The sequence below is a fragment of the Alligator sinensis genome, unplaced genomic scaffold (assembly GCF_000455745.1).
Source record: "Alligator sinensis unplaced genomic scaffold, ASM45574v1 scaffold554_1, whole genome shotgun sequence".
NCBI lineage: Eukaryota > Metazoa > Chordata > Crocodylia > Alligatoridae > Alligator > Alligator sinensis.
This window is the reverse complement of record NW_005842424.1, coordinates 757,060-767,271: the sequence shown is the minus strand read 5'-3', so window position 1 is coordinate 767,271 and position 10,212 is coordinate 757,060. Positions and strand designations below refer to the sequence as shown.

General features: G+C 43.5%; 1 protein-coding gene across 1 annotated transcript in view; it reads left to right on the top strand.

Annotated features, from left to right (window-relative positions):
• Window positions 1-10,212, top strand: part of RNF150 (ring finger protein 150) — a gene marked incomplete at its 5' end in the record, with an annotated part of 196,291 nt that overhangs the window by 136,268 nt on the left and 49,811 nt on the right. Inside the window, 2 exons of the mRNA XM_006030126.3 lie at window positions 4,077-4,148; window positions 5,445-5,527. Of these exons, the coding sequence (XP_006030188.2) occupies window positions 4,077-4,148; window positions 5,445-5,527 (155 nt within the window). The remainder of the gene's footprint in view (window positions 1-4,076; window positions 4,149-5,444; window positions 5,528-10,212) is intronic.

Here is a 10,212-nt window from a genome sequence, read left to right as displayed (position 1 = left end):
GGGGGCGCTTGCAGCCTCCCTGCTCCCGGCCAGAGTGCCCGGCCAGCTGCAAACCTCTCCCCCCACCCCTCCCTGCTCGTGTGGGATGCTCCATCTGCCCCACCAGTCTGAGTTCACCAGCCGCGCCTGGCAGCACATGGGCGTTTAAAAGGTCCGGGTTGTGGGGAGCCCAGCATCAGGCTGCCACAGTCCAATGCCAAGCTCCTGTGTGCTGGGAACTAGGAAACTGTGTATGCCACCCAGCTGGGCAGCATGCAAGATTTTGCTAGGTCCTGGGGCAGAGGTGGCCACACATTCAATTTAAGGTGCATTACAAATGAGCCACAAAGTTACTCCACATACACATACACACATGTGGACTAACTGTATGGCTTATTTACTCTATTATCACGCCTTAAATTAACTTGCATGTATGGCTGAGTTACTATTTAAGGTGTGATTCATCTGTTATTCCATGTGATATATCTGTGTATTACCATGTTTTAAATATAAAGTCTTTTGGGGGCCTGAGAGACATCATCTTCGTAGCTGTTGTGGGCTCCCAAGAAGACAAGCCTTCTAAACCCCATCATCATGTCAGACAGTGTCTCTGAGGTTAGCTGTGTTTAGAGGCTGTAAAATGATGGGAAGGCCTACTTTTGAACATGCAGGTAACTTGCTCCAGCAGTATGCTCAGTGCTGTGCAAAACACAAAGATAAAGACAAGCCCTGCCCTGAACAACTTAGAGCTTGTAAGACAGTCGTAGGGAAGAAAAGACCAATTATTTGGGAGGAAGTCAATTTAAGATGGGAGGGGTTCCCATTAGCTCTCTCCCACGCCATCTATTAGCACTTGTTTTCCCAAAGACGGGAACAGACATACTTTCCACGTTACCATTCCATTTCATCAGTCAACATTGCCCTCCCTGAAGGACCTCTAGGCTGGACAGTCTTAACTCCTACCAGCCCAAGACTGTGTCCCAGTGTTAATGAGATTATGGGTTTTATAATCATAAATCCCTAAACCTCACATCAAACTATTGTAATGTTAACGCTTCTTAACCTTGTAGGCAGCATCTAGTTATGACAGCATGCATTTCAAACAAAAGCAAGAATGTTTTGACAGTATGACTTTATTCCAGCATCTACTGTTGAAGGAGCTTTCTTTTAAAAAATTGATCCAATTTTTATTGAAATCATGAACTTGCCATCATTTGGGTTAGATAAGAAGAGGCAAGCTTGAAGACGAACAGATCAAAGTTTTAAACCAGCTTTTAATCTTGTTCTTTTCTCTTGAAGAATGTACAGAAGAAAGACTGGATATTTCATTGTAGAAGTAATAAAAAATCATAAAAAATTCCAGGTATCAGACGTAATGGTTCTTGTGTTTCTTTTATTTTAGATCAGCAGGTTGTCTTTGATTTGCCTGAAAGAGACAAATAGTTTACAAGTCATATTTTCAAATCTTGTCTGATCCCTTTGTTCAAGGCAAAGCTAGATGAAGAATGTACCATGTGTTTGTTGTATAACTACAAGATACTCTCTGGAATAGAATAGTTAATTATGTTACAAAATTCACACTTACACCTTCTCTTGGAAGTGAATAAAAGTTCTATGTCTTATGTCAGAGCTGAATTTGTTCTCTCACCTGTAATACTGTGATCACATTCAAACTGAGGTTTAGTAGGCTATGATAAAATCCCTTCCTGTTGTAGGTCTCCAGATTCAATAGGCTAAATATATCTTTAAAATTAAATGCACTGCTTTTAAATGTATCAGAATAACAAGGTGGGGAAAAGATTACCTGTGAATCAATTTGGAGGTGTTATACACCCTCCCTTTATTCATTTCAAGATCAGTTCTAGTTGCAGTTATTTCCAACAAAAGCAGACCCTTTGAACTCTGACATAGGCAGTGTTCCAGGTCTTAAAAGTGTAACATCCTCCCAATCCTCTGTTCTAAAATTTCCATCTATACAATGATAGGAATCAGGATCCCAAATCCACATTGATCAAAAAACCAGCATAAGTGAAATCAGAAAAGGGCATTAGGTATCCAAATATGTTACTTAAGTATGATTCCCCCGGTCTCTATTTTAGTGAGATTGCACATGCAAACAGAAGCCTCAGGATGGTGACATAGGTGCACGCTCAGTTATGGAACATGAATTTACTACTGAAAGACATGGAGTAGTGGCTCCCTTCTACTGTTGGTGCTGCTGATTCTGCAAAGCAGTTCTGCATTTCTTGCTGCTGTAAGCAAGCACTTCCCAGTTTCTGAGAGCTGTGTTCTCATCTGGCAGTTGCTTCACCCTTTGGGGTTTGTCTGGAGATGCAGCATGAATATACAGACCCATACAGTACTGTAGCTCTTACAATCCTGGTATGAAAAAAAAAGTATTGCTAGGAAGTTTCATTGGGAAAGCACTTACAATTCAGCATCAAAGGTAGAGAAAGGTGAAGAGGAGGAAAAGGAAAAGGAAAGGGACCTAATATGCCATATTTACTTGCATTGAGCATGCCCCTGTATATAATATGCATCTTGGTTTTTAAGAGGCAGAATGAAGAGAAAAAATATTCTTTGCAGACACAGAGTAGCAGCAGCTATGGAGCTGAGCCTGCTTCCGAGCCTGCTCCCAGCCCTGCATGCTGGATTCAGCCTGTGAACTGAACCAGTGCGCTGAGTCTGGAACTACAGGCTGAGTCCAACCCTGCACGGGTATGGGTCTGTGGCAATTAACACTTCATCAATCCCCCACTGCCAAATTTCTGTACGCACAGGGATCCACTTTTCTTGCATGTAACGTGCATCTGAAGTTTCACCGGCTGCTTTTAACTGGAGGACATGGGGCTCAATATATGGTAAAGGGTTCAGCACTGACCCTGCAACTCACAATGTGTGGACAGACTTCTTGCACCTGCACACAGCTCCATTGAAATCAGCTGGGGCCCCCACACAGGTGCAGTAATCTGCAGGTAATATCAGCTGCTGACATAGTGAAAAGCACAGAAAGACATGCTTCTGCACAAACACTGAGTAACAATTAAGAATAATGACTGACATTTAAATGTACTTTTATTTTCTTGAATGAAAACCACTGGTGCTTTAGCAGTATCCTTTTGAAATAGCCGAATACTGTATTAAAGATAGGGGAACTGGGATCAGAATCTCATCAGAATGGAAATTAAAGCTAAGTACACGCAGTCAAAAAGCCTGCGGCTGGATCGATTCAACCTTCACAGGTTAGTCTAAACTGTAGATTGAACCAATAAGCAAGCCAACAGACACTCGCTTTTGATTCCGGAAACGCAGCCACATGCCTGCAGTGGCCCAGGCCAGAAGCCGGGGGGTGCTAGACCACATCTCTCTGCTTGGGACAAGGCTAGTCAGCCCACTCTGCATCCATACTACATCCATCCAGGTTTATCTTAAATTGGTTTTGGCCATTTTGGAAGTGGTTTATGTCCACTGAACTTCTGTTGTGTTACAGATTTGAACTGGTTTCCGATCACTTTTACTGGTTTATGTATAACTTCTGTCCCTTACTGAAGAGAAGTATTTTTCACTGTGCCTCAGTTTTTTAAATTTTGGTCTAAATGGCTTGCTCAAAGCCATAAACCAGATCAGAAACAAGGGTGGGAGTACAGTTTAAGAATGTCAAATCCCAGTCCTCTGCTCTTATTACTGGAGAGCATCTTCCTCAAAAATAAGTATAATTTAAGAGAAGAATAAATTGGTCCCCCAAATAGGAGATTGGTTCATACAGATCAGTTTTTACCTGCAGGCAATACCCAAAATAAAACGATTTATTATAATCATAGGCCCGTGCTTGTTCTACATTGAATCTACATTATAAATACCTTCCCCAGTGGAATTTACTCAACAGTAACTGAGGAGCCTTTAATCCACGCAAGATTTTAAAATAAGTGGTTTTTATTTTCCCACAGCATCCTCACTGGCCCTGTCAGTTTTTTTACACTGCACTTCACTGTTTCATGTAAAAATTGTGTCAGATTATTAAACAGCTGCCTGAAAATATGGTGATTTCTTCTGCATAAAGATATGCTTTTTACTAAAGAGGATTTTTGCATTTTCAGCGCCGTCTTGGAGATGCTGCAAAGAAAGCCATCAGCAAGCTGCAAGTCAGAACAATCAGAAAAGGTGATAAGGTAATTCTTCAAGGTTTTCACTTCAGAATGGAGCTTGCAGAGAGGCTCCTTTCACTCTTCCAGGAAGCAGGAAGCAGACGGGGGATGACAGTTACCTGTTCTCACTAACAAACACCCCACAGCCAGGGGAAGAGTGCTGATAAGCAATTTAAGGATGGAATGGAGCAGGGAAGGGAAGGGAAATAAAAATACAGTAACAGTCTTTTTAGTCTGACCTGTAAATATGTTACTGTTAGAATTTACAAATCAAATTCTCCAGTCCTCATCACTCTGGCAAACCCCACATTGGCAACAATACTGAAGTGTAAGACCTGTGGGACTGGATCCCCGAGGAAAAGCTTTTCTTTTCTTGTTTGTCTTCACATATACCGTATTTAATTCTCAATGAAAAATTAAATTGCAGAGGGTTACAAGGGGCTGGGGGCTTAGGTGGAACAACTGCTTTTTAGTAACTATTCATCTCCCTGTTCTTATCCTGCAATAAATGATAGCTAATGCAGGAAACTTAACCTTTTTACGTTCAGGGGCAAGCTGCCTCACTTTACCTTTCACTTAGGGTCTTATTACACGTCTTATTGCCCTTTGAGCTGGTCCAAATGTTAATCGGTGTTAGTGCTAGCTTGAGTTTGAAACAATTGCACATTCAAGCCAGTAGCCTTGAGGACTGAAAGGTAAGTCTGGTGTCCCCTTCCTTACCATCCTGGGCTGTTCTTGGCCCCCAGGGCTCTCCACCACCCCTCCACCCCTGTGCCCTCCTGGCTGACTTTCAGCCACCAGTGCTGTCCTGGGGGAGCAGGCAGAGAAGGGGAAACCCCCTGCCCAGTCCCTCCCATGAGTGCCAGGCTGTCTCTCTTTTCCAGACTGAATCCAGTGGGGGAGCAGGTTTGGATGGTGTAGTCACACAAACACAGCCTAGAATGGCTACACCTTAGTGTAACACGAGCTGGGTAACGCAGATCAGAGAGAAACCTAGGCTAAAGTGACGCAAGTTTAAGATGCCTAAAGAGTGCATAAAACTAATTTCACGTGTTACTGTGTGGACAAACCCAGGGTTGAAAGCTCCAGAAGCCACCCAAAATTAATATGTAACAAGGCCTTAGCATGGTGTAAGAGTGGACAGAAAGCCACTTATCGTGGAGCAGCTGACATAGAAGTCTCTACTCTTTGTTAATTCACTGTATCTTGTTATTGTCCATACCACTTAGGTTCATGTATGAAGAAATTAGCTCACAAGTTCTTTAAAAAATAATCTAATGAACCCTCTTTCCCACTCTTTCTCTCTGTCTTTTTTCATAGGAAACTGAGCCAGACTTTGATAATTGTGCTGTTTGTATTGAAGGTTACAAGCCCAATGATGTTGTCAGGATATTACCTTGCAGGTAAGTTAGTATTAAGTAGAGAGGCAGTTATAGTTCTGATATGTTGCTTTTAAGGGACATGGCCTCTATATTTAGGGCTAATTCTGATCTCTGAGAACTCTTCAGATAAAATTATCAGAGAATTTACATTATTTGGATTATGTGCTGTAATTTATTCCCTATTAATCTGATCTGTTTTATAAATTTAAATAACTTCAAGGAGTAGCAAGAACCATGAAACATCAGAGCCTACATTTCTCAATGTTCATGTTTGGCATGAGATTAGGTCAGGCTTTCTAGGTAACTGTAGGGTCTATATGGTGACCTTATAATCCCAGGAAGCAGTGTCCCCAAGAAAACTGCACTCTTCCAGATGAGCTGCTTCCTGAAATGGAAGCTTACCATGACATTGGAAACAAGTGAATTAGCACTGAATTAGCTCTGGCACCAAGCTAATAAACTAGTCTGTGTAGCAGGAGGCTGGTGGCTACTCTACCTTCTGTAGATCGAGGCCCCCGCAGTGAGGGAGGGAGTGGGGCTAGGGCTGGGGCAGGCACTGCCTAGTCAGGGCAGAGCAGGGCACGGGACAGAGCTGCAGCTTGTCCAGGGTGGGGAGGGGAGGGAAGCAGCTAATGCCACTGCACGCACCGTGAGAGGGCATGGGGGGCATGTGCCCCTGGATCTGCTTGTGGGGTGGACTGGGGCCAGGGCTGTGTCAAGCTCTTCTCAGCAGGGGGACTAGGCCAGGCTGTGGACGGCAATGGTGCTGAGACAGGGAGTTAGGGGGGGCTGCAGCCACCCCAAAATTCGCCATAGCCCTGTTCCCAGTGCCACCGCTGCCCACCATGAGCGCAGCAGCAGCCTGCCCTGCCCCACACGCAGATCCGGGGGCACATGCCCCCCATGCCTTCCCACTGTTTGACCCGCACCCCGTTCCCCCCAGATGAGCTGCGGCTCCATCCTGTGCCTGCCCCATAGATATATACTGAGTATCAGGCTGACAAAGTGAAGGCATTTTTGCTACCATTGTTCCCTCATAACTAGAAAAGCTGTAGGTTTCAGCCTGTTTAGAATTCTTTTAGGGAGTTCTGTGTGCTTTTATATTTTTGTAAGAGCCGGATTGCTACGTCGGTGGAATCTGTAAATATTGTAAGATCTTCACTTAAAAAAAAAAAAAAAAGGAGAGAAAGAGAGAGGCTTGATTTTGCTGTCATTTCTACCAGGTTTATGTTAGTACACTAATTCAGCTGACTTGCGAGAATTTTATTCCTGATCTAAACTAGTACTGAGGATAGATTCTAGCACAAGACCACAGGTATTGAAACTTTTTCTGCTGTACTTCTTTCCAATAAAGTCTAACTTCTCATTAAAAATTAAAACTCAAAAAAAAAATTCCCAAGGATGCCTTGAAAATAAAATTAAAGGAATCATAAAATAACACATCTTGCATGGCATACATTAACATAGAGTCAAGTATTCTACTTCATGCGCTTTGTTGTATGGAGGAATAAACACTGGATTTTTATCTTCTACTTGAAACAGATTCACTAACAAGAATGTGTATTCCTTTTCAGCTCTGTAGGAAATATGTGCTTCCCTGGTAGATGTTTTAAATGTTACCAGCTAGGCAATTTTAATAATTTCTGTGCCTGCTTATTTTTATCACTCAATAGCCTACCAGAAACAACTGTTTAATTATGAATTAAACCAAATACAGATCCCCAGCATTAACATGTTAAACAAGTAGTCTTTTTCCAAACATAGGCATAGACATGTTCCTTATTCTGGCAAAAGTACAGAAAATAGGAACATTGGACAAAACTTAAAACTTGGTTTAATAACCAGTATTTTCCTGTGGAACAAAGTTAGGAAATTTTATACAAAATATATAGGTAATCCCTTTGGTGGCAATTATACAGAAGAACTACATCTTAGCAAATCTTTCAGTTTTATAAATCACTCAGGCTTTGGTTATGCTTGGTATTATGAACAAAGTTCAACTGAAATGTATAGTGTTAAATAAGGCTGAATAGGAAACGCAGTCAACTCTTGGCTGACTTAAAAGTTTGCTTGGAAATGACTCAGGCTAAAAGGTTAGTAGCACGTCAGTCTTGTACACACAGTTTGAACTTTAGCAATGTTGAATTAAGAAAGCTGAAAAAGATTCCCTCCCAAGTAGCTACTTTATGGAAACCGTTCTCCCTACTATACATGTTTTCAGTAGTAACATTTAATAGATTGATAGGCATTTGCACACCCCAGTAGGTAACTTTATTAACGAATATCACTGGTGTTGTCAGTTAAGTGCCAACATCATGCTGAGTGCTATTTAAGAAATAAAAATAAAGACAGTCCCCACATTCAGGGCTTACAGTATTAAAAAGAAACCAAAGATAAGTTGCACTGAGCAACTGAGAACAGGGAATGAATATTCATAATAATAAAAAGTCTGCATCAGGTTAAAAAGAAAGGCTGACAATTATGTGAGGGAAAATCACACTCTTCACACTGAGTGTTTATTGCAGAAGGGAGACAAAGGCCTCCAGATATATATCTGCTCTTTCAGATTTCCACCGTATGCCTACTGGGGGCACCTTGTATATCTACAACATTAGAACATTAATCTGTAGTTCAGGGAAGATGTTAGATTCTCAACAAACCTTAGTAAAACTTCCACTTCCTTTTTTTCTAACGTGTCTAAAAGCCAGCACCAGAACATTAAAACTCAGTGATCTGGCTCAGTTTAAGATGTTGTTTCTGTCCCAGAAATTTGTGTGTACTTTACAGATTGCATATATGAGAGGTTGCCTCTTTCACCAGGCAATATTGCTGCCACCATGCTTACTAGAGGGACTCAACCTAAAGTCACTTTGTCACAAAGGCAAGAGCAGCTGGCAGAATGTTCTCCATGGGTCCTGTTCTTTGGAATTTTCTCTTCTGCGCCATAGATCCAAAATTACCCAATTGTGTTGATTTTCATGGTGTACTGTACAAAGCCAGTCTCCTTTTCCCAGACTTTTGGGAAGGGAGTTGGTTGGAACTTGTGATTGGGGTCACATTTATCTGTCTTCCTTTCTTTCAGGATGCTGTCAAGTTTATTTTTGTTTGACATAGTTTAAATATAAAATCATATTAAAGAAAGTTGCGTAGAGCCTTGGATCGATGCATGTAATGTATCAAATATACTTGCCTGTTTGTTTAGATTTGTGCATCAGCAGCTCTCCCACTCAATCACTGCATCTGGTAACTGTCTTGAGGCTTCTTTTTTAAGATTTGTGCTGTCCCCAAAATGTATATTGAAAATCCACCAGTCAGTACAGGCAGTCCTCAGACTTATGACACAATTTGGTTCCTGAAAATCTCGTCTTAAGTCGAAACATTGTAACTTGGAACCAATTTTCCAATAGGAAGCAATGTTATAAATGGGGGACCGGTTCCTGAACCAAGGCCCAGTACCCTGTTTTCACCAAAAAATAACCCAGAATTTATACTCAATCGATTATAGATGAGTAATATAACTACATTGATGTATTTATATTGTAAATAGCAATGGAAGGACTTCTTTGAGGTGTCTTTGCTGGATTCTTGGTTGGAGTCTTCTCAGGAGTCTTGACTGCAGGTTTTTCTGGAGTCTTGTCTGCTTGCTTAAAGAAAGTGTCCAAGGAAGTTTGGACACATGTTGTCTTCTTTTGCTTGTCAGTTTCTCTGTAGCAGCTATACACGTTGGATACGCCCCTACTCCCTGATGCACTGCATTCAGTGTTGGGGTCATGTTCCTCAAATGGACATGTCAGCTTCCAAATGTTGAAATGCCTTAGCCAACACTTTTGTTGTCAAGACTTCACAAGTAGGAGTCTCTTCAACAGTGGGTACATCTTCTTTCTCTGCTACTTTTTGCTGGTCATCCTGAATGATGCCTAAACTCGCAGGACCATGGGGTTTATCTTGATCCTCCAGCCAAATGATTAACAGCCCATAGCCCCCGGAGCGAAGCCATGGCTCGTCCAGCTGCTCCCCCACGGGGAGGCTGACAGTGCCCAGCTGCACCCTGGGGGCTATGGGCAGCCATGGAAGAAGCCACAGCTCATCTGGCTGCTCCCACCACGGCAAGGTAGGCAGTGCTGGGAGCAGGGGCTATGGGTGGTCACGGGAGAATTTGCAGCTTGTCCAGCTGCTCCCCCCACGGCGAGGTGGAAGGCGCTGGGAACGGGGGCTCTGCCCTGCTGCTGCTTGTCCAGCTGGGGATGGGGGAGGGTGGGATGCAGGTGCGGCTCGCTCTGGATGGAAGGCGCTGGGAGCAAGGGCTCTGCTCTGGCGCTGCTTGTCCAGCTGAGGCTAGGGAGCTCTGCGTAGAGGTGCTCCACTGCCTTGGACAAGTGGTGTGCAGCGGCAGAGCCACTCCTGCCTCCCTGCGCCTCCTGGCTGAGCCATGGTTTCGCTCCACCCCAGAGAGCAGTGGCAGGGCATGGAGGGGCTTGTGCCCTGGATCTACTTGAGGCGGCCTAGGCTGCTCCGGGAGGGTGGTGGGGAATTTTAGGGTGGCTGCAGTGCCCCTATAGCCCCCACTCTGCTACCCACCCCACACAGACCCGGGGGCACACCCCCCCACCATGCCCTGCAGTTGCCCCCACCCAACAGGGCAAAATCAAGGCTCATCCAGGAGACGCGGGCAGGCTGGAGAGGGTCCGCCGCTGTGCAACACCTGG